The 25,558-nt window shown below is 43.3% G+C and overlaps 1 protein-coding gene across 1 annotated transcript in view; it reads right to left on the bottom strand.

The window, feature by feature from the left end:
- KCNT2 (potassium sodium-activated channel subfamily T member 2) overlaps nt 1-25,558 on the bottom strand; it is a 2,640,974-nt gene that overhangs the window by 228,767 nt on the left and 2,386,649 nt on the right. The window contains exons 16-17 of the mRNA XM_069641505.1: nt 12,218-12,367; nt 396-625 (exon numbers count right to left, since the gene is read on the bottom strand). Of these exons, the coding sequence (XP_069497606.1) occupies nt 396-625; nt 12,218-12,367 (380 nt within the window). The remainder of the gene's footprint in view (nt 1-395; nt 626-12,217; nt 12,368-25,558) is intronic.

The following is a 25,558-nucleotide window of genomic DNA, read 5'->3' as shown; positions in this document are numbered from 1 at the left end:
TGCATATTTCACCTTGATATGCTAATTTCTGGTGACATCGAATCCTATTGCTTATGCTAATGAGTCACCCCACTTTTTTTAGGACTTGACCTCTGGATGAAGGCTACTAATTGTGAAATCACATTATGAAAGAGAAAAGACACTTGGGAAAATCAATGAAAGTACATTTTGGAAATAAAACAATGGCTACTAAAATTAAGTGCAAGAACAAAACATGCAAACATTGTAAAAACTAACCACACACAGACGCAAGGGCCATTTTGCAAAACGCAAGCCCTGCATCCTTTCCAAAAGGAATCCATATCGAAGAAAAACGATAAATGTGGAATATCTCCTGTAGGTAATTTGCCATCGAGGTCAGTGTCCTGTTAGAGGGTTTGTGGCCTGGTACCTACCCATGCTGGCAATGATGCTGTGCACTGGTAGCCGAGAAGGGCCATGGTAGGCTGACTTGCAAGCATTTGCTTCCCTCTGGTCATTCTGCTTTTTAAACGCTGAGTTCTCTTCCTTGGTGATGTGAATATAGAAGCAGGTGTCAGTGGAACTCATTGTGTATCGGGGCCCTGGGTTGAGCAGGATGTTTTTGTTGTCTTCTCGCCGAACACCAATCAAGCAAACGCCAAACCTGTATTTAAATAGATGAAGAACAGCATTTTAGTAGAACTTGTAGAAATACAATCTTAGCTCCTGATTTGTATTTGAATTGTGGGTTACCTTTCGTTGGTTTTATCTGTGAAAAGGAATGTACTGCATTTTGAGAAAATACTACATTAAAAATCAAGGAGAAATAAATAACAAATAAGGCATCTATTAGTCATCAGTCACATGCCCTCATCGCGAGGTTGCCGATAGGCCGCCGGTAGTAACGGGATATTACGGGCGGCGGCAGAATGGTAAGTTCCCATTGCCGTGGAGTCCACTGAAGCCCCAGCACCGTTAGCAATGGTGCTAATGCTTCAATGATGTATCTTCCAGTAGGGGCCTGAACTACCGGCAAGTCAGGCCTGCCGGTAGTTCACTGCCACTACCGGCAGACTCGGAGTGAGCCGGTCCAGAAAAGGTGCCGGTAACGTTGTTACCTAGGTAAATTGTTCTACATACTCTTTTTAATGCTTGTCTCATGTTTGTAATTATGCTTCTAGTTATCATGTTCTATGTATTCTTGTTATAATGTAAAGCGCTTTGGCGTAAAGCGCTATATAAACTTAATAAATACAAATACAAATAAATATCACTTCAGTTTAGTTTCGTTTAGCTGACTTAGCTTCTCTGACCCAGTAAACCTGGGTTTGAAAAAACCTGAATGGACATTACACAAACTTTAAATCAGCCTGTCCCACAAGAACGTGATATTCTACAATATGGTCCTGCTGGGATCCCTCCCTTGTGAGTCTGTTTAAAACCTTATCACAGGTCCCTATAAAGACTTCTCTCTTTAGTATACACACTGTCACATGGTTTTTCCCACTACTGATCCCAAGACCATAACTGCCGTACCACTCCCGAGCACAAATGCAACTTCTCCATATTCAGCCCTTCCTTGCTTCTGGCCTCTACCAAATGGAATGCTGCTTCCAAACTCTGCATAATAGCTTTCACTCCACCAAGAACCTCTAAAATGACTCTTTAGATGTTTTGGGACAGGTGTTCTAGAGGGTTTTGCATGGTATCTCTCAGGTGATTTAAGTATCCTACCCTTAACTTCAGGAGTATTATCGGTCTTTAAGAAATTATTCCAAGTGACTCTCAAAAGGTCTGAACAGTTTGTGTGTTGCAGCATTTTGTCTTGAGATTCCTTTCTCTGGTTGGAAACTTGCCACAGCAGGTGTATCCAAAAAAGAAGGATTTCTGTTAAAGCAATGGCCAGCTGATATTGCTGGCAACAGCCCACAGCCTGAGTTACAGGCGTCCCCGAAGCAAGGCCCCCTAATGCTTTCTTTTTGCACTGTTACCAACAGGGCCAGCCCTCCATGGAGAGTAAGATCAACAGGATCCTGCCTTCAGTGAAGCTCGTCCAACCTCATGCACTGCTTGCTTTGGGGAAGCCGTCCTAGGAGAGTATGGCCCTAGTTCACGATCTATATCATCGTGGGACATTACATCGCCAAACCACTCATCGCCAAAAACCCTTTTTAAAAATAAATAAAATGTTGGGGGGTGTTTTGTAGGGGTTGGGGTATGATTATTAAAGTAGGGGGGGTCTGGCGGGGGAACCCCCCCCCCAGAAATAAAAAAAAAACAGGGTTTTTGCCGATGAGTGTTCTGGCGATGAAATGTCCCCCGATGAAATTTCGTTCGGCGAAATAACGTAGAACTGATCAACATTAGCACCCATGATAGAGCAACAAAAAAAAAGAAATTAAAACTAGTCTCTGACTTCTCAAAAATCAAGGATTGCCTTTCAAAATTCTCTCCTTGTCTTTCCTGGGTGTCAGCCTCTGTGGAAAACAAACAGTTAATCGTATCATTGCCCACTTAGATTCTGGGTCATCAGGTCATGGATAAGGCTTCTGTTCTCAGGTGTTGGTGTTGCTGTGTGTGTTGCCATGGCTTTAAATTGTGAACTAGTAGAGTCTGGACCAGAAGCTGGCTCTTTCTGAGGCACTGAAAGCTTCTGGCTGGAGCCTCAACCGTTCCCTAGCCCAAGGATTATCAATTTATGGGCCCCTAGCCCAATCTTACCGTCCTCTTGTTGCCCCATGGTCTGTTTGTATTTACAGGGCCTTTCGGCAAGTCTACTCTCTCCTGCTCAGGTCTAGCTGACTCCTGCTTGGCTTCCTCAATGTCCCACTGCGTGCGTGTTCCTTCTCCCTCTTCAATCACACTCCTGATAGGTGTGGAGTATATGTTTCCCTCTCTCTGCCCCTCTTTTCTCAGCTTGTCTTTCCCGGGTTTCTCAGTCCTCTCCAGCCTCTTCTTTCACCAATTCCATGAGGTTCATAGTACATCCCCTTCTTGTTTGCCCCTCTTGTCCTCCCTGATCTGCTACTCAATTCTTTACACACTCTTCCTCTGATCTTTTCTTCACCACCATCTCCCCCGTCCTCTTGTCATCTCTTCATCGCCGCTTCTCTACTTTTACCTCCACCATCTCCTATCCTGATCTTTTTGTCAGCACCACCTCCTTAGACCTCTCTGTTTCCATTACCTCCTGTCACCACCTGCTCCATGGCTGATACTTTCCAAACCACCTTCTTCTATTAAAGTCTCCTTAATCCAAGTGCCTCAAAATATCCACTGTATTCTTCTATGAGCACATATGTGTTCCCTGTTTCTCTTGTTCAATGCCAATATCCCCACCCGTTGGACTGGGATCCCAGTGAGGGTCTTTAGATACGTACAATTCTGTGTGCTAGTGCAAGATTGCTTCCTCTTAATTGATTCTCTGCATCATGTAATTTAGTTTAGATAATGTTAGCCTTCCTTGGACCCTGAAACAAGGCTGTACACGGCCAGTCTTCCATCTTGGATTCTTTGCAAGCCTCACATATGTGACAAACCCTCTGCCCCATGGATCACTTTCCCTGTTAATATGCCACGAAACAATGTTCCCGTTCTTTCTAATTTACAGTTGTCAAAGTCAGAAGCCATATTGTTTCTCAACTATGGGGCCTGTCTTAAAGGGAATGCAGATTTCTTATCCTAATTACTGTATCGTGCAATGCTCTGTACATTCTCATTAGATGGGTCAGGTGTTAATGTGGTACAAATGTAACATGCCCTTGACCCCTCTCTTGGTTGTTGTAAGTGTGACAATGGGGTCTTCCTCACATTACTACCGGGCCAGGATCATGGAGCGGATGGTAGCACCTGTAAAAATAGTCATCCCTAACATACCCAAAGGGTCAGGCATGAGGCACTGTCTCAAGACCAATGACCAAAAAGCCCTGGAGAGTAACCTCCCAGCCCTTCCAAAGAGTGAACACATCCTCTCCCTCTGTAATCAAGTATGGAATAAACTGAGCAAGAAATGTTTGTGGGGCTCTGGCTGGAGCCTGCTGCATCTAAACCCCTTCCTCCAGGGACCTGCAGCCTCTATACCCAACTCTATGCAGTGAGTACTGAGACTGCAGCCCGTTAACTGCTGGGATGCTCCATTTACCTTCCATGAAAAGCATTGTATTGCTATCCAGCATGCCACCAGAACTCTATTCCTGTTATCGGAACTGCCATTAAACAAGGGATGGGCCAGTACTGCCGAAAATCCTGACATCCCTACATCGCTCCCAGTGTCCATTTGCCATGAACAATTACATTCCTCCATCACCAACATGGATGGGGTACACTGCAAACCACCATCACCAATTCCGGCCACACAAAACAATTAAGGGACACATGAATACTGCACATGCGCCATTCCCTTCCATTAGTAACTGCATCAGAGAAGTACCTCTGTTACAAAACTGAAATTTGCATGCAAAATGAAATTCTGGTGCTGTCCAAAACCCATTTTGCTGATTAGACATCCATGAGTATCCTACCCAATGGAAGAGCTAGGGAAACACAAAATACACACTCACATCAACCCTGTCCCTAAAGAGGATATGCAATCGAATGGCATTACTGCATAGGCTAAGTGTGGGCTGATTCCATCTTAAGGATGGTGTTGTCTTGCCTTTGCTGTGGATGCTGTTTTATATAAGAATCTACCAACGTTTAGGGCTAGATACTTTCAGTGTACATCTAGAATACTTAATTTCCTTGTATTAAAGCTGTGAAGGGTGCTTTACAGGGTTATCATTTTCCAGGCATAACTCATACTGGGCAGTGATCTTCATTAACGTGTTCATTTTTGTCTGGTGCCAGCACAGCACTCTTGCATATCTTGTATCCCTTGCCCCTCCTGCTCTGGTGTGTCGTGAAAGCTAAGACGCCATACCTATCCTCTGTAGACCTAGTAACCTGCTCCTGGACCAGGGATAACCATATTAGTAACGTGCTGATGGTCTTTCTCTCTCGGCAATAGGGTCTGCTGAAAGGCATGACAGCTACACATGTTTTGCCATGCTTGCCTAGAAAGAAATACTTGCTTGAACTTTGAACCTGGATCTTTTTATGTTTCACATATTTGCTATTGATTGTGACTAACATCACTTATAATAATACTTGTTTATAGTTAGGGCTTCATTCTGGATTAATACTGATTCTTAGTGCTGTAACAATAGGTGTTAGAACCTAACTCCAGGGTATTCTTTTTGTTTACCTTGGAAGGATGAAGGACTGAGCTTTTGGTTTCTAACAAGATTGTAGAGTTCTGCAACGAGAGTGCTTAGCATTCTGAGCTATTTATAAGCCTAAAAGAAGTTAACCCAGTGAATCTAATTCCCCTCTAGTGGTTGAGACTGGAAGGCCCTTAGTAAGCATTTCATTGAGTAACAATAGTTCATACCATGTCAGTGGCAAGAGAAAATGCAGTTTCGTGTGCAAAAGATGAATTTCCTGTAAACTGTAATCTTCTTTCCTCTAAAGACATAATTGCGATGATTAATGTGCTAAGATATGTAGGGCATTCCAATTCAAAGAAAAGATGCAGATCAACATGCTATGTTCCATCACATCAAAATATAGTGACAAGTCATGAAATAAACATTTCAAGTACAAGAATATATCCTGAAATGTTGGTCAAATGAGAGAACTATTCAATCTGGAGAAACAAAAGGGGTAATTCATGAATTATTTGCGCCGAAAAAAACAGGATTTGTGCGCCATTCTGCCCGCAAATCCCCATTTGTTAAACAGGGATTTGCGGGCAGAATGGCGCACAAATCCCGTTTTTTCGGCGCAAATAATCCATGAATTACCTACAAAATCCTAGCAAAGTGATAGCATAAATGGATTTTGGTTTGTATTTTCTTCTGGTATTTGTGTTTTCCCTTACAGAAATCAAGTGCCAGGGTTTTAAACATAGAAATGTGGAAAATATGGACCTTGGATTGGAGCATGAAATGCCAATAAAATGCACTGCAATGTTAGGGGGTGAACAGGGAAAATCAAGGGGAACAGAAACATGTTCAATAAAAAAGTGGCAATTGTGAATGAGATCAAATTCAAATAAAGCCACGACTGAACTCTGTCTGGCATGTGTTATTCTTTTCAATTCACCAGCCCCCCACCAGTTCCCCAGCCCGCCAGAATATACAACAGAACTGATCTGCCTTACCCTCTCAATGATCTGGAATTTGTCTGAAACTCTGCAATAAAGATAATGACGGTCTCTGGGACTAGTCCACAAGGAGGTGGAATTTGCAATTTATCCTAATGGAGCGTTTTTATGGGCTGCATCTGTGTGTTCTTAGCGTAACCTCTTAAAATAAATGGGTTCAGCTTGACCCTTGGATCTGTTTTCTCCAATTTGCTATTTCAATATCCCAGGCCCTCTGGAAGGAACATGAAAGAATACCTGGAAAATCAAAGCTTTAATCTAGAATCTGCAAGACCCGGGACTTGACCCAGAGTGGCTGGATTGAGAGTCATAAAACCCAAGAACTTCAAAATACCTTATCAACGACCAAGCACTGGGTCATAAATACTATACTTCCAGCTCTAGATCAACAGCTAAAATACAAGTAATTCTCTAGTGGGAATAAAATATCAAATGACTGCATTTAATGTGTGTAAAGTGAGAAAAGAAAATGTGCATTTTAAATGATACATAGGGATGCACTACTTTGCTCATATTTTTAAGGGAATGTAGTAGAAAGTACATTTTTCTTTTGAAATGTTCAGTTTGAAAATGTCTATTAGATGGACCAAAAGTGATTTTTTTATTTAAGCAAATTAGGCTAATTTGTGTTTTTTGGCACAGAAATGACTCCTGGCAGTGAGTCATATGTCCTTGCGTTTGTAGTGATGGGCCTGTGCTTTGAGATGGAAACATAATTTGTATATTATACATGTCGAAATACGTCATAAAACAAAATCTGTAAGTCATGAACCATGTGCCATTTGTCCTATTATGATAAAGATTGTGTTGTTTGAATCATTTCAAAGAGAGAAATCTGCTGGGCCATTAAAGTGGTCATGTGTATGATATTGTAGTTGACATTTATATAGCACCTTTTACCATTCTTATACTCTCAAAGAGCTAGTGGTGGGAATGCAAGAGAATGGTTATGTGTCCAGCTGGGCCAAATTTGTCCCAGGTTTTCCCTGCATACTATTGGAAGAGGTGTTGAGGCATAGTTTGGTGCAAGTAGGTGGAACCTGAGTGGTGCGTTTATACGTACCTAGAAACTCCAATGGGGATGTGTTGTATATGCACCTGTTATCAGGTAGTGACAGCCTCTGTTGATTCTTGCGATTGCAACAAAAGGTTAGCGACACAGGTTTAACTTCACAAATTACCACCAGTGGAGCACGGGCTATACTTTCAAACTCTTTCAGGCAAGTAGCATGGAAAATCATTGCAAATAGTGTGCATGCACTAAACCTTCATAGTTACAAGTACCAAGAGTGGCCAACCCTAACAGTTCATCCAAGCACAATGCCTGACCACCCCTCACATCCTTCTAGTACGATTCAGGGCAATTCACCGATTTCGTTAAGGTGCAATACAGGCGCGAGAACATGGCCATGGGACACAATTCCTCCAAGGGCAATGCACTGTCAGATACCATAATCTATCTTAGTACAGCAGGTCTGTAGTTCTATCGCAGCATCTTTGAATATGATTTGCTTGTTTTCCTTATACATAACAGGTTCAGTGACTAATCAGTCTTCTGAGATTTAAATGTGTGGAACTGGTAGAGTGCGGGAGCCGGCTGTCTTATTGGCACCGTTCAAGAGGTGGGCTATCATGAGAATTAGTTGATGTGGACTGAGGCTTGGGAGGCAGATAGGTTGGGTTCCCTGGCCACCGTGATCCCCTTGAGAGAGGGGCATGTGGGGGGGGGGGGGTTTACATTGACCAGGAAGTGGTACAAGGCAGGCAGTTTCTTAATATTTAGTTGTTTGCAGGTGTTCCTAGGCAGGGTGCCGCAATGATGGTCTGAGTCTGCCTCGTGGTGTTCACAAACCAAGATCACGAGTGGTGTTTGAAAGCATGTGAGGTTCTGGTCATCGCAATAATGGCTAGCGACATCTGTTGCTTTGAGGTCAGGGCTGCTGCGATAAGGGCCGGCACCGCCTGGTGGTAACTGTTTGTGTATCTGGATTGGGAATTGGAAGGTTAGGTATGGGTTTCAGGATATTGTGTGAAATAGCCAGGTTTTGAGAACTTTTTTTAATGAAAGGTAGTCCTCAATGAAGCGGATGTGAAGAGGAAGAGTGTTCCAGAAGGTCCAACTGCCAACTCTAGTAGAGTGGTGGGCCTCATCTCAGGTTTCTGGGGGTTGGTAGTGGAGGATCATTTCCTGCAGGAACTCTAGACCCGTATTAAGGAGGGTTTGTGTGAGATGCACATGGCTTTGAAAGTTGCTCATAGGTGGATTGGATCCAGTGTAGTATTCTGAGAGTGGGGGTGATATGTTCAAGGCAAGAGGGCAAGGAGAAGTCTGGATGCAGAGTTTTGAATTTGTAGGATTTTCTTGAGCTGGTGTGCTGGTGTGCCAAGATAGAGGAAGTTGGTATGTCTAGGCAGGAGATGATGATGGCAAGTGTGGATTTACTATTTCAGAAAGCTACAATGTTTAATGTAAGAAATCCCTCTTTCAGAAAGATGCCCAATGACCGCAGAGGGGTATGTCTTCTGTGATGACACTTTTGGAACACAGTCCAATCACACACATTGACCAATTAGATTGGGGAAATTATACACACCTCTAAAAAAGTGGTGTTGCTGTTCTATAAAAAAAAGGTCAAACAAACACTCAAAGGCACACATTAGCAGACAGACTCACTCATGACTGATGGAGAGGAAGAAGGAGAATTGACAACAACGGGAAGGATAAGGAATAGATTGCTCTTCTTTTGGATCTATTTGGGATTATTGCCATAGCCCAGTAAGTGGGGCCTAGTAGGAGCTAAAGTCCTAGGCTTCTTCAGAGGCACAGCAAACAGACAGGATGTGGAGGAAAGCTGATCCCATCTTGTTGACTAAGGCCCACCTGTTATTCGAGGGGGAGCATTGAACCAGTCCTTAAGAGGGTGCCCACCCGTCTGTGATACAGCTAAAAGAAATTCATATGCGAGTATGATCTAAAGGGGAAATAATCCTGAGCGGAGGAATACTATATAGGGAATTAGATTAAATCCTGGCCCTGTTATTGGTCAGTACGGAGGGGCATGGATATGTAAATTGACTGTACATCTTGGGAAAAAATAAACATTTCACAAGCGTATGTGCTTCTGGAATTAAGGTTTTGATTAAATAGATCCTATGGTGTGTATACAGAGGGATCCCTTTGACTCCTATTCTGTGCAATCTACAAGCACAGAAGAGCATAGTACAACTCACTGTGTGCATACCTAGAAACATAAACCATTGAAGCCACTTCCAGGTTATCAAGCAGAATATTGTTGATTATGCTAAGGTGTTCCAGACAAAAGGGCAAGGCTGATTCATCGCCACTCATTCTCACATTTTTAAGTTGCCTATTGAAAGTGATCAATGCACACTTTTACACAGTAATTAAATATAAACATCACTGAAAGGAATCCAGCCTACATGTATGTTGAAGATACATTTTCCTATCTAAATGCCATTACATATAGGAGGGTCCAGTAGTTTGTTGCAATTGAGTATTTTTAAATGTTGCTGAAATTCTGACATGCCTATTAAGTTAGGGGGTGGTATATATGTGCAATAAAGGGGAAGTAGAGAGAATTGAATAGGCAGGAATGTCTTTAATTAATGTGTTTCTTTTAACAAACCAAAGTCTTACCCTGGCCCCTCAAGCATTTTTAATCAATGTTGCATGCAGACCCAGGGTAAACAAAACATATAAGTGGTGATGTTACAAAAAGCTCTTTTTCTCTGACTGAAGTATGGAAGATGTAGGTGAATAGTGTGTTGATTATTTTTCATTATTGGCATTTTATGGGCATTTCACTTATTTATCTTTACATTGATAAAATTATTTTTATTTGGTTAATAAATATACCTTCTGGGCAACCCTGTATGTTTCTTGTCCCGAAAAAAGAAGGAGTCTGTACGGAATTAGTGTTATGAAATTGGGGGTCTCAATTTCATAAAAAGAAATGCATTAAATAAAGTAAATTGTGCATGCCTGTTTTGGGATGGGTGGAAAGTTCCTCTGAATTAGATGTCACCCGATTAAAACATCCTAAAGATCCTTGATGCAGATGTGTGAACAAAAACTAGAAACATTGTTGGCTAATTGGCCTAAGTTAACAATTTACTGGACATGTTGTTCTCCTCTCTCCACAAACAGGCGTCTATCACATTGTCAAGAACATGTTACTTTTATTTATGGATTTAAGGTACATCAAGGTCAACACTAAAAATGGGAGCCAGAGTTAAGGCTCCCCATGCCAAGAGTGCTTTTATCGAGTCCAATGTATCAAGCTGTGTTATGTTATTTAATTTCAAATGTACAGCCCTGAGGAGTCATGGTGGCACTAGGCTAAAATGGAGGTGCTGAAGGAGAAAGAGGGAAAAGAGAGAAAACAGAATTGGCTCAGGTTGACAAATATTCGAAAATGAGTCATTCCATCATTCGGGAGCAAGCTGTAACAGGTCTTAATGGTTCACACCCGATTTATGGACCCTATGCCATGCCGAGGGTGCATAACAAGGGAAGGGGATGACAATGGCCATAACAGCCCTGTCCCCGAGGCTGGAACGCCATTATAGTATTGCGAAACCACAAAAACAGGCTAAAAGCAAAACAAAACAGTTGGAGACAGTGCGACGGTGCTCAGGACTTACAGTGAGCATGCTTCTGGTGTAATGTTGGCTTAGGGCTCTAGTCTTCAAACTGTGGGGCTGTCCCCCTTCAGGGGGCCCAACGGATATGCATGGAGGGGTGCGAGGCTCCTCATTAAGGGAGTATGCCAAATAGCAATATGTTTTCTCAAGTTGAGCTCAGCATAAAAAAGTGTTAACACCACTGTTTTAGCAAAACCGTTACTATAATCCAGGGCTTTACTGCGATTTAAGGGCCCTCAAGATGGAGTTAAAGACCCGAGAGCAGCAAGGGGATCTAATTGGTAATTCCCCTTGTCCACTAGCTTGGCAGATATATTCTGGTGGGAAGCACTTTTGGGGCCTGAGTTGATCGTTTCTGATGTGCTGTTAGCATAGAATACCAGATTTATTACAAATTTCGATCTTTGAGGACTGCTTTTTGGACTGACAAGTGATATGCCATATTAGCCATCTACCCCTTGCCTTGAGTGGACAACACAGTTGGGGAAGTAGCAGCTCAAACGATTACCCCGGGCTTTACACTGGATGCTTTTTGCTGGTGGGTGGGTTACTACTGATGCTGCCATTTTGTAGGTTGAATGTCATTCCCATAGATGGATTGTGGTCCCCAGCCTATCTTTCTCCTACTCACTGGAGATGAACTTTGTGAGGTTAGATGACACACTTACTGCACTGATGGTTAGGGTAAAGTGCCCGATGGACATAAGGAAATGTCCCTGATGAAAGATCATGATAAGGAGCTCCTGTGGACCCTGAAACCTTTCAGGCATCTTCTTGGTTTCATAAGTTACATATAAGTGTGTTGTAAAATTGAACACAACATTTAATCTATCGTGCTCATAGTCTCATAGTAATGCTTAAAACAAGTTTGACACGCCTACCCAGCCTTTACCTTGCAGAATGTCTTTGCCTTCACCATTAATGCTTCCTTTAATATACAACGACACACAAGTCACTCCTAATTGTGAATAAGTGACGATAGCCTCTGAGCAAACAAAACAGCTACTCTACACATTGCACATGATTTCTATTGCACACAATATCCTTCTTCACACATAAGAAGTCACCCTTTAAAAATGACCCGGTGCACATTCCTTTAAGTGGGCCCTGTACTGAGAGAAGCATTTATCAAAGTAAATGAGTCTACATGTGCTACATTAGATGGTTTGATTTCACGGTGCTTCATGTGAGTTGTTTTTCATTTCCTGTGCGCACTAGTCATGCTGTTATGGTCACAGTGAATTGCAAACAGGAACGTCCATATTTTCACTTGCAACACAAGGTGTAGTAAAGGGCGAACATGGAAATGAAAGGGGTTAACCCATTCACAATTAGGACACGCACTGTGCATAGGTACAATATAAGCAATCATTATAGAGTACAACATACTTTTTGTGAGCATGAAAAGACGCGTAGGTAAAGCTCTTTCCTTCATATTCTGCGAAAAAGGTGCTTGCTTCCATTTCAATGTGATACACCTCATTGCCAGAACATCGGCCATACATCTTCTGCCACTGCTCTGGCGACTGCTGGCCTTCCCTGAAACAAAGAGCAGACAGGAGACGTCATGCGCACTCAGGACATTTCCGGGAAGGGGTCCACAGATACATGAAAGCGGAGTATCGTCTACTCCTGCATAGCTGGACGGACAGATAGATGTGACGGTAGAGCAAAGGAACTTACCTTCATAGATGCTTATGCTAAATAAGGACTGGCAGAGCCATGTGCCCTGCTCCTGACGCACCACGTTCTCAACTTATCATGAAACCTGTCATTTCGAAGATGCACCATTAATTAATTAATCTTTTATAACATAATTAATACCAGAAACCAGTCTCTAAGGGCTGGACCAGGATTCAAACCTGTGTTGCTCTGCCTTGTCTTGCTTCCAAGACAAATGTGCTGCCCCTGAGCTATCGCCCCAGAACAGTGTCCACTCCAATGGTTGTCATTTTGCGCTCTGAGGCTCAGAGACCGAGGGGTACAGCCTGACGAAGGTCAGGGATATCTGCTGTTGGGACAGATATGGTTTTAAGACCTTATGAAGTCTAGATGGGTATGAATATTTCAGATCCGTTGGGAGCGGACAACGTTCCACAGTCGGGCAGCAAGAACAAAGAAGGCTACCCTTCCCTACTGTGATTTTCACTGAGGGAGGAATACACAAGAGAATTTCTGTGAAGGAACAAATGATTCTGGTAGAATTGTAGTGTGGAAAGCTGGAAACAAAAAATAGTGTGCCATGTTTGTTGAAATGATTGTGTACAATATAGCGAGCACAAGGTAGCCAGAGTTGGCCGGGTGATGCTGAGGTGTGACATTCTGGAATATTTATTTACTTATTTAATTGTTTTTTTATAATGCACCTGATACCTTGCCTGAGTTTGGTTTCTAAGCACTGATACAGGATTCGAACCTCTGTTGCTCTGCCTGGTCTTGCTTACAAAACCAGCACATTGCCCCTGTGTTATCCTCCGTTCACACAGCAACTGATAATGAAACGAGCTGTTAAGTGTTCTGATGTCCACTGACTTCACAGGAATAGGGCATCATTGGATCAATAGTCAGTGGCACATAATCATGTCGTCATTGTGGCCACAGTTTCTAATATTAAATTATGAGGAAAAATAGAAAAATAACCAAACGGAATTATATATAGGTAGCTACCAGCTATCGGCATATATTTCCGCTGGGAGTTCTTAATGGAATGTGATAGAATCATACAACTCTTATGCACGATTGGCTCAGTAGTCGAAACACTACTAATCTTTAATGTTATGTTGTACATGACCACTATTTTGCCTTTTCTACCACATGCTGTGTTGTTTCCATGGACCAGCATTGCAGGGTGTCTAGAGGGGAGGCATGAGGGCACTATATAGAACATGAACAAATGTCAGGTTCCTGTGGAGGCCATACCCAACAATCATGACGATCCAACACAAGCAATCAACTCTCTGGGCATGATTCGTGGAATTTATTTGCGTGGTGCAAAGTGACTTTGCACTGTCAACAAACACCCTGATTCACAGAGCGGTGCCACTTGTATCTTTGCAGAGCAAAATGACTTTGCACTAACTTTTCACTGACTCTGTACTGGTGAAAAGGCACTTTGCACTGCAAAAATACACTTTGAACTGCTCTGTGAATCAGGGTGTTTGTTGGCAGTGCTGTCACTTTGCACCACACTAAAAATTCCATGAATCAGGCCCTCTGTGTTTTCCCGTATCGCAGGCAAAATCTTGCATGAAGGAAAATCTGGCAGAGGTTTCACATACCATTGGTTTTAAAACAAAATGATGGAAAACATTCTCTAATGTGACCCACTGCAAAATAGCTACAAAGTCTACTAATACACAATCTTCACCAGTGAAGAGGGTGCTGAAGACTGGACGGTTAAAAAATTACACTGTGGTAAAATGCATAAGACATTAGCATTCACTGAATTATATAGAATACTCGAAATATACACGTTACCAAGAACCCTATGCATATGTCAAGCCCGAACCTTCACTACCTGTATAAATCATAGCTAAAACCAACCGAGAAGGACAATGTCCTCCATTGCCCACCTAGACTGTGAAAGGAAAAAGGGAACATCAGAAGAGCAGGATCAGAGCAGTGACAGGGAGAAGGGGATTGAGTAAGATCATAAGAAGGAAGCATGGGGGAAGTGGACAGGATAGGCGAGAAGTTGGGAGGTTAAGGAATGGGATGGGGAAGGGGAGTAGGAAAGAAAGAAATGGAATCAAGGCCCTCACAAAAATAAAAGAGGACCAGGAACCACGAGGATGCAGGTAAAGAGTAAGCTATGCACTAGAACAAGGTTTGGTGAATGCAGCTTAAATAAAGAAATGAGGGGAGCGCGGAGGCGATGACCCTCAACACCATTGTTACAGGGATAATTCAGAAATTGAATGAGACCACAACGTGAATCATTGTGATACAGTTACACGACAATAGAATGTCAGGATCCACATCTCTTACAGAGAGAAAAAGGGATAAAGGAGGAAGGAAAAAGAATATTTACAAAAAACCGGGGCAAGACCGAATATCTCAGACTTTGCAGCACTGGACACCTTAAATAACACAACAAAGTCCACGGGGCCTATATGCATCTGAAATCGAACATTCATCAATCTCTCCTAAATCTGTGGCAACTGGGATAATAGCAGGTAGAGCCTATACACATAACAACAATCCTAGATTAGAAAAATTGCATTTATTTTCACAAATACATTATATATGATATTTTACATATTTAAAAATATATAGACTGATAAAGTGCTTTTAAAAAGGGATTTTCAAATTATGTGGGAGGTTAACATGTTTAAGCACGATTCACCAGCGCGTTGCCCCTGAGCTATCCTTCCTCCCTTACGTTGCACGAGTCGCTGCATAGTAGATTTGGCATACACTTTCTTTTAATTTGGTTTTGATTTATGTATTTATTATAGGAGAATTCGGAGTGCTGAAGCATGATGATATGTTAAAATTCTGACACCTCCCTTCGGCTTGGACATACAGGGCTGGCTGACACTATTACACAATGTCCCTCTGGTACGTGATGCGGTCCTATTCCAACCCATTTCCGAATTTTCGCTGTAACAATGGCGTCGAGGATCATCGTAAACTGGACGCCTTTCCGTGCCAGACATGTCTCCACCGAAAACCATCAAGGCTGTTTATGGCCCAGCGATGTTTAGTCCTGTGCTTTCACTCTTGCCTCTACATTGGAGAACGGACGATCCCAGAATGTGGGGTGCGGTGGGCTCGCTCAGAAGCCAGGTTGACATGTGGTGTCTTCCATGTCACGAGGATGCCAGTCTACCCTTTTCACGGTGTCTAAATCCATAGCTCGATAAGTGCCAGGCATGCAAAGATGGGCGCTCACTGAATAGCTGTGGATTGAATAACGTCAAACAGTGTTACCCCTAAATGGCAGGCAAGGTAACTGTGCGTAAGACCCCCTCCACGTGTAGTCCAAATGCGCATGCAATACCCTGGACTACTGAATATTACTGAGGCGTTTTGTCTGTTATTCTCAATGCCTTCTTAACCCGCTTACTAAAGACTTCTGACACGTGCCAATGGGCTCCTGTGGCGAGAGGTGGGCTAGCCTCAGACTAGGACTGGGAGAACACAGGCTTATTCATGAACGCGTATCAAAACAGGAAACAAAACAACGAGTTTCTGAATTATTATTTATTCTTTACAGAATGTAAATCCACGTGACGTAACGTTCAAATTGGAACACGCATTTCCAAAGCTAAAAGTCCTCAAAAAAATCTTATGGAGCTGGTATTACAAAATTCACTAGATGGTGCCAAATACCTAGAATTACTTCTTTTCTGGTGAGATTTCGTCTGATAGATATTGAACTGCAGAAGCGTTGCTTAAGTGATCTAGGACAGATGTTGACTCGCAGTTTTCTCAGGAAAGCACACGTTCTTTGTTGTCTCTCATCATGTATCGTGGGCAGTCCAGAGACATGGTTGTCTTAGTATATATTGTTTTCCTTGTCCAATCGTGAACGACAATTGGCTATTTTGCCCCAACCCCCGCCAGGAATGTCATGTCACTAAAATGGCAGGGGTAGCGGAAGTGACAACACACGGCCCTTGACCCCCTTGATGACATCACAGGAAGTGGTGTCATTTGACCCCACGCCGGAGTGATATCGCCGGAAGCGTTGGAACACAACCTTTCACCCGTTGACACAACAGGAAATGGCATCACATAGCATTGTACACTAAGAAAAATATGGTTACGATATCACTATAATGTGATGTACATTTCATACAAGAATGGATCGCCATATGTATCATTAAGATCAGTGTGTATATAGGCCCATATTACCAAATTACTGTGAATGCAAGCAGTCGCCCATGACCAAATTATAATGATGTGTTATTATATAGCACTTAGGCTTAAGCACTTTATATAGAAAAAATATACAGCCAATATCACCCATTCTATGTTGGTACTCATTTATCGACCTCAGAAGGATGAAAGGCTGAGTTGAGGCATTTAAGAACAGACTAAATCCATGACTCACCCCCGGAAGTGTGCCTCAAATAAACCTTTAATGAGTCTAGCAATTATTGTATAGAGTTCCAGGAAGACACATTATTTGGTATTCCTATTCTTTCTTATTTAGGGTCAGTGCTGAAAGTGTTAGACTTGTGGCACTTCTGTTCTTATTTTTTTAAGGGGCCTGAACAAGAAAGCCAGCCACTTCAGATGTAAAGAGCCACATGGTGCTGGCCACAGGCCAGGAGCTTGGATTACAAAAAAATAAAAAGAATAATAAAAAGAAAAAACATGTTTTTTTATTTTTTTTTAGAGGTCTCAAGGGAGACCACAGAGGTCGCAAGGGAGATCACAGAGGTCACAGTTGCGACCTCTGGCGACCCCTAAGGGACGTCCCTGACCCACCCAGCAGTGTTGTAAACACAGCACGTCGATCATGAACTAAGTGCATTGATGCTTAAGTGTCTACAGGTAAAACTCCATTGTAGCGCTCAACCCTGAAACAGTAAGTAGATGAAATATTTTTGGGCTATCTTGCTCTGATACAGCTACTTTGATACCCTGGTTGATGCCTTTCCATATCTCATTATAATTAGTGCCCTGCGCAGGTTTTCCTTTCACTCACAAATTAACTGATTGGTTTGTTTGAGAGCCTTACCTGACGGTAAGACCTTTCGCACTTTTGTGTGACCCTTGGGACACTTGTTTGTTTTCTTTTGGCCTCTATGGAAAGGGAGAAGGGACTACATGTAGTCCCTTCTCCATCTTCCATGGCGGCCATTTTTTGGCCATAGTACATGGCGACCATAATGCATGGTGGCCATAGTAAACAAAGAAAATGGCCACCATGGAAGGTGAGAAGGGACTATGTGCAGTCCCTTCTCCCTCTTCCTTGGCCGTCATTTTTTTGTTTACATTTTTTTCAATGTAATTCAATGACTGCCAAGGAAAGGGAGAAGGGACTACAGGTAGTCCCTTCTTCCCTTCCATGGCGGCCATTTTCTTTGTTTACTATGGCCGCCATTGAAATAGAAAATAGACTATGTTTTCCTGTCCGCAGCATCCATTTTGAAACTTTATTTTTTCAGATGTGAAACACAATGAGTCGTGCAGCCGAAGAAACACCCCCACCATTAGTACCCCGGTCTAATGGGTCGGGGAACTAATGGCAATAAACTCTGAGACTGTGGGTCATTACCGCATAAGGTAATTCCCCCGGGGCCTCCGTTAAGGCCCTCGCGTAACTATGGGCCCTGGGGGCATTGACTTTTGTGGTAATGTCCCGCAGTGTCAGGGCTTATTGCCTAAATATTCCACTTCTTTAAGTGAAAAAAATATACAAAGATTCACAGACTGCTCCATAATATGTATATTGCAACACAGTGGCGTGTCTAGACTCTTTTGACTGGAATGACCCAAGTGAGGCACTGACTTATGCAGGGGTGGAGTCAAGTACGAGCGTACACACACACACATAATGTTCATGTTCAAACATTTATTCGGCTTTAAGAACCATAAAAGCAACATTACATCACAATATAAAATAGAAATAATTTCAAACCAGAAATACATCAATACAAATTACATATTTTACCGGCACAATCTAAAAAGGCCTAAAATTCATAATCTTCTAAAGCATTAACAGGACATGTTTGAAATTCATGTAAACCAGTGGATCAACATCCGTGGGTGATCAGAGTGCATTACATGTTACTGAGAAGGTTTATCACAGGTTAGTTAACAAACGTTAATCTTCTTAACCAAACCCTTTGAAGAAACTTTGAGATGAAATAAACTGCATTCAAATCATAGGTACTGACTGTTACAGAATGCCACAGCTGCAGCAGTCAGTCTAATTACCCTCTAACGAAGCAGTGGTAACAGATTACATTCCCTCAATCCCAAGTCTCCTGCGCAAAATAATAGGAGATGTCTGATCGATGCCTCTGAGTTGCCACAAACTTTACAATGGGTGTCCCTGGGGAATATACCATTTTGCTGTAAAATTAGTCACCTTCAGGGTATTTGTACGCAGTTGGAGGTATAGGGATCGGCCATAACCAGGTGCCACACAATCTAAGTAGGGATCAAAGCCCTCTTCCCGTTTCAACAATACAGGGATCCCGTCGACAACCCGGCACACGCCCTTTTCATATTCCTACTAGTCGCCTCTTTAGCTTCATTTTAACCAGGTCCCTGTAGCTGTGCAATGACCCTGCAGTACTGGATCAAAAAGCAGTCGGGTCCAGGTCCTCCAGCCCTTTGCGATTAAACTTAAACCAAGGCAGAGAACCTGAGCCAGAGACTTTCTGCAGACTTATTAGCGCTTCTCTGTATTTTACAAATCCATCTGCTCTCCATAGTCTGGTCCAGTATGTCAAGGGCTTATTTGCTAAAACGTTAGAAACAGGTTTGAGGTCACATTGCCAATGAAGGCTAGCCATTGGGGCACCCTTTGGCTGCATGAGTAGGACCCTCAGGTGTTTAGGATAATGGGGTGTCACCTGGGTGTCCAGGGGGAGCACATGCCATCCCAGGTCACTCTCTGGACACGCCACTGTTGCAAAAGCGTTCACTGTGACTCGACCCCACCTTTGCCCTGCCCCGGATGTACTGTTGATTGGAGGTATGGGGAACACGGCACACACACATGCATGCCTCTGACAAAGCGGCACTTTGCGTGTGTGCGCTGCAGTGAATGCATGAATTGCTGGTAGATCAACAAGGTTAGCTGGGAGCTCTGTCTGCATTTCCATTCACCTTGTAGCAACACAGCTATGTTGTGAAGAGGAATTTGGTAGTACAACACAGCTATGTTGTGAAGAGGAATTTGGTAGTACAAGCAATGTAGTCTCGGGGACCACTTCCTGCAATCACAAAGCTGGAGGAAGCTTGGATATCATAAGGCAGAGTGCCAACTCAAGGGCGAGACTGAGTCATTATTATTGGACTTGGGGGATAGGTTGGGCGAGAGGGGGTTGTTATGAGTTGTTCCAAACAAGCTGTGCAGTGTAACCAACTAATAAGCAGAGCGTGGCGAGTTGATAATGTACTTTTACTTTAAAAACGTATCTATATATTACCTTGACTGTAGTGTCTCAGGGTCTTTTCTTGTAATGCCTGAGATTTGCAAGATGCTTAAACACATCCTTTCATGTCTCCTTCACGAAATACTCATTTGAGCCCTCAAACCACCAACCCAAGCAGCCTACCCCCTCATTACTAGCACTGTAGTATCATGTATTTCACTCAGTGTATGGGGAGAGAACAGCACGTTATCCCCACTGGTAGCCATGCAGACACATCGCCGATACGAGAGGCTGTAATGACCGATATAAAGCGTCGATTTAAAATATATTTCAACACTGAAGTCTGTTATGCCATATATGACACAGTCTCTGTGTAGTGCTTACCTAAAAGAAAGACGTTAAGGCAATCATAATTTTGTAAGATAAGAAAGCTAAGACTCAGGGATGCAAAGTGAGTTGACCCAGGATCACATCCTCTATTGTAAAGGAGAAGGTGGGGTTTTAAGCAAGGTTTTCTGTTTCACCAGCCGTTAAGGAATGGACCTGCAAAGGGACCTTGGTGCTAATTACGGTACCGCAATTTGCGGTACCGTAATTACCGCCTTCCCCATTCCCCTATGGGGCAAAATGGTGAAGGGCCATGGTGAAATGGGGAAGTACTGCCCCGCCAACCTTGGAATGGGGTGGTACTTCCCCATTTCACCATGGCAGACTCTTTACAATACCGGCAGCAACCATGGTGCTAATAGCGCCATGCTTTAGTGCCGGTGTTGTAATGAGGGCCAGAGTGTTTGCTGATGGGATTTTGCCATTATAAAAGGCTTCCGTGAATTAGGCCCTATATGTAAAAGTAAATGCCATAGTCATGACAGTGGGGTAGAAAACAGGTGATAGGACTCTGAATGTTTGTAAAAGTAAACCACATACCTGAGATATGTAGATACTCTCCCTATAAACTCAAGGTCTGGCTCAGCGCTCCTAGTTAATTGATGATACTATACAATGGGAAAGAGAGAGAACACATCTATGCCTGGTAAAATATAGACCACTGTAAGTGGCGGATAATTGAGCTCAAACCATGCCTTAACTTCAAAATGGAGAGAAGAAATCTGCTAGTAGGCAGCCTTAAACGAGCCGCCCCACTGTTGTGACTATCGCTGCTACCATACGTGTGTTAAATGTGTTACACTAGTTTAATGGCAGCGTTATTGTGTGTGATGATGTCATCAAGACCATGACGACATCACACAAATCGTAATGTCGGCTAGTAAAGGGTAATGAATGAAATAAAGTTGTATTTCAATGCTGATACCCCGTAAAGGCCTATGAAAGGATAATAGACCAGAATGGAATGGATGTAGAATGTTATGTCTGGTAAATGATAAACTAATGCAAGAATAGTGGTGTGAGAATGCGTCTAGAGTGGTGTGCAGATAGACAATGTATACCGACAGTAGTAGAGAGAAGAATAAAGGAGTAGGATCAGTAGGTTAGTAGTCTAGAGGTTGATGCATGTTGTTGGTGGCAGATACTATTGGTCGACCTGGTGGTTCACTGCAGTCTTTGTGGATATTTGGTAAAGTGCAGAAGATAGGAGACCTTAGATAGCTGTCAGTAAGGAAAGATTTGGCTTTGTCTGTTATCCACCCTTTCTCTTGATTGGTTCTGATGTTGTGAGAAGGATCTGTATCCAACCTTGCATAGACCTTCCTCTCTCAGGGCTTGCACATTCTCCTAGGTCACTCGCATCAGCAAGGAGATTTTTTGAAGGGCGAGTACCAGTTGCAGGGTACTCGACCTTGCTGGTGAGAATGGGGATGTGTGAAAAGTACCATAGTAACCAACACTAAAAACAGACATTTCCATAGTGGAATGGTGACGCAGATACCTGAGGTAAGTATTTGAAATATGTTAAGAGCCTTTAGCACATACATCATGGTATTTGAGGTGCACTCAGAACCACCTGATATCGTCCTAGAGGCAAAGTTAAAGGCTCAAGGTGGCCAGACCATTAATGAGGAACCCAAGATGATATCAGATGGTAAAGCCACCTCGCCGAGGGGGCTATAATGATTAGCATCCTAGGAGTACCTCAGTCAAGAATGGAAGGGCCTGGGGTACTAATCTGGAGAGGATGCAGAGGAGCAGGATTGGAGTGTGCCAAGAAATGTAGAAAAATGAGCCACACCTGAGAAGACATCAGAGATGGAGCTGGGGTGCTGACAAGCAGGAAAATGTAGCAAGTAACAGTGGCCGAGGAAGCAGGTAGCAGGGAAGGAGGAGGACCTTAACGACATTAGTGTGCAGTCGCTCAGCCCCTCTCAGCGGGTGTGTGTGCAAGTTGTGCCAATGCCAGACCTCATAGACCTCGCTTCCCCGATTGCTCCCTCAGCAGGTGTACTCCCACCGGTAGGCAAAAAAGAAAGTTGCGAAGGTTAGAATCAAAAGAACCTGTCTGTTGTAACTACAGAGACAACACCAGCAGTCACTAAAGAGTTTAAAAAAGGCATACAAACGATTGCATTGGAAATACTGAATTTCATGCAATACCTGGGTTTGAGTTTAGAAAGGCTCCCCTATGAGAAAAGGAAGATGAATGGAAACGCCTCCTCTTGGTAGGCTGCTGATTTCGAGAAGGATGTTCTGTTTCCTGGACTGGTGACACTAGGATCAATGACTTGCTCGACCAAATGCATGTGGGTGAGAAAATACATGCCGCTGAGGCCTGATGGCACAGAGATCATGGTTCAGTTTCAAACAAGCAAGGAAGGGAAACGTCAATTCCAGGTAAGGTATTTAGAGAACACATTCTGGGTGTGACCGAATGCCATCTTTGAGGGTTCGCAATTCTGGGCTTTTTTTATTTTTGCTATGACAAATTATGGTGGTTTTCCCTATCAGAAAGTGGGATCTGCTAATCAGGCCTCACTTTCAAAACGCTCCATGTTGGAAAGTATAGTTCACAAAAGTAATTTTCTTGGTCCTGCGTACTGACATTCCATCAGCTGCAATGTGATGTGGCAACACAGCAGCCAGAGATTAACACATGCCTTCATAAAACAGCCTGCTGAAAGCAACATCAATTGCAGCAGCCATGGGCTGCCTTCGAATGTACTCGCCCCCATGCTCAAAGTACCTTTAAGTGTGCAGCCTCATTTGGTTGGTGGCAGACATTTGGCAACCCATAAATATGAATCTGAAGCTAAATCTGATTTGATAAAAATTAGCATTATTATTTCCACTTGGTTTCCACTTGCAGGTCAGTGCCATTTATGTTTTGCATCTGGCTTGGATGTTTCACCCACAACACATGATGGGTCTTTCCCAGATTTGTCTTCCTCTTTCCTAGGTATGTATGGCATCTTTCCCTGGAGAACAGAACAGGGGTCTGATGATGGCTGGGAGCTTCAAAGGGGTATTTGCAACACAATGAGGAAGTCACACAGACAGATAATTACTGGAGCCCCTGTGATTTCAGACAAATCTTGGGCTATGGGAAAGGACAGTGTAGCTGGTGAGGATCTTTACTCTGGGGAATCTTAGACATCCTTCCCGAGTCCCACCTAACGTCCTGTCGACAAGGCATTCTGGGAGCTGACATCACAAGGAATAACCCTTGTTACAATAGCAATGATTGACCCCTTATCGGAGGGTTGGAACGGACCAGTCTACAGTGTTAAATTGACTATACAAAGGTGTCAAAACCCCTTTTTAACTGATTCATATTTGACATTCTTTTTGGATTATCTTCTGGAAGAAGCTTGGACAAGATGTCGCTGCCCTAACCTGACTGATTCCAGGACACTCACAACCAGGACTGCCTGCTGAAATGGCACCCCTGTAAGTGCCCTTGCTGGGAAGTGCACAAGGTGGACTCACCTTTCCTCAGGGACCCTCTGCACAGCAAAGACATAAAGAAGCTTCCTTTGCTCTCTATGCAATTTCGAGCTGCTTCAAGCCTCTGCAAACACCCTGAACACCTTCAAACCATTACAAAGACCCAACAGAGCTGGCTTTGACACTCTCTCAACTTCGAGCATCCTCGAGCTACACTAACTCTAAGATTGCTTGCCTGTATTAAGCTTTTTTGCGTCACAACTGTTGCCACCTGTCGAATTGCACTGCATTGTTTCATCGCATCAAGTCAGCTGGGCAACTCAAACCTGATTCAATGCACTGAAATGTGCCCAGACTCATGTCTCTTTGATGTTGAGACCCTTAATGAAGACAAGAAGGTGTATATACATGCATCTGCCCCCCTTGCCACCTTCTATCATAGCTAGTGACATGTAGGACGTCATCATTTACCTTTAAGAAATATTCTTGAATTTGTTTGACTTTTCTATAGGACTGTTTATCCGCAGATCCCTGTTCTTCAATGTCCATAGTGCAATTTTATGTGCATTTTCAGTGCATCTCTTTACAGGGGTGGGTTATTAGTGTTTTTCATAGTCTGTCTGTCCTTTTAGTTCAATTAAAGGCTTATTTTTAAAGAACTTTGATTGGATTTTTCTTTTCTTTTATTCCTTTCGTACTATTCTTGATTTGGATGCTTTTGTGTTTGCTCACACCCTCTTGAATACTGGAGCCTGCCCTCGGCCCATGCTACCTTAGAGAGTCGAAGCAGGCACACCATTCATAATTGCCTGTTTCCTTTTTATAATTGAGGTCACTTCTGTCATCGTAGTTGTGTAGGGGAGAGTAGGAGTTTTAATCCACTATGTGTTCAACCAATACCTGGCACTTCTTGACCAGCGCATTGCCAATCTCTGACCCTACTTTCAGTGCTATGCGAATGACACTGAACTCATTTCAGGCTCACCTTCTGCCACCTCTCGCCATCTCTCATTTCCAATTGTCTGTCCGCCATCCAGGATTGGTGTGCCACCAATGATCTCTGCCTTAATGCCAGTAAGACCGAGATTCGCCTCATCGGTACACCTGCTCCCTCCTTTCCTGTCACTCTCTGGCTGGCCTCTCTTGGCCCTCTTCCTGCTCCCACCTGTGAGGCTGAAAACCTCAGGGTCATCTTCGACTCTACACTCTCCTTCTCTCCTCACATATCTGATGTCTCTAAGAAGTCAGACTACAAGCTGCACCTCCTCAGAGGTATTCTTCCTTTCCTCTCCTTCCCCAGAAACTCAATGTCTCCAGACCTCTCTAGGCTGGACTACTGCAACAGCCTCTTTCTAAATCTGCCTGCTTCTTCTCTCTGTCCTCTGCAACTCATCCAAAACAGGACTGCAAGACTTGTCCTTGGCCTCATGCCCAGGGATCGTATCTCTACTGGAGTGAAATCTCTGCAGTGGCTCCCAGTGGCGGTGAGGATTAAGTTCAAAACACTCTGCATTGTCCATAAGGCTTTCTGGGGTCTGGGGCCTCAATAACCTTAACTCTCTCTTCCTAAATATCTTCCCTCTCGAGCTCTTCACTCATCCGCCTTCAACTACCTCCGGGTCATTTGCCTCTGCAAGCAACAAGTTGGTGGTAGATCTCTTGCTTCGGCTGGGGCCTCCCTCTGGAACAGCCTCCCTGCCTGTCTGAAACTTGAGGAGAACCACCACCGGTTCCAGCAGCATCTCAAGACTTAACTCTTTGCTTCTGCTTTCTCTCCTCCTCTCCCCTGCTGATCTCCTGGCTGAAACTGAAACTGCACTGGTTACTTGGC

The sequence above is a fragment of the Ambystoma mexicanum genome, chromosome 1q, assembly GCF_040938575.1.
Source record: "Ambystoma mexicanum isolate Mex_15411 chromosome 1q, UKY_AmexF1_1, whole genome shotgun sequence".
NCBI classification, from domain to species: domain Eukaryota; kingdom Metazoa; phylum Chordata; class Amphibia; order Caudata; family Ambystomatidae; genus Ambystoma; species Ambystoma mexicanum.
This window is presented reverse-complemented; position numbering and strand designations above follow the sequence as displayed.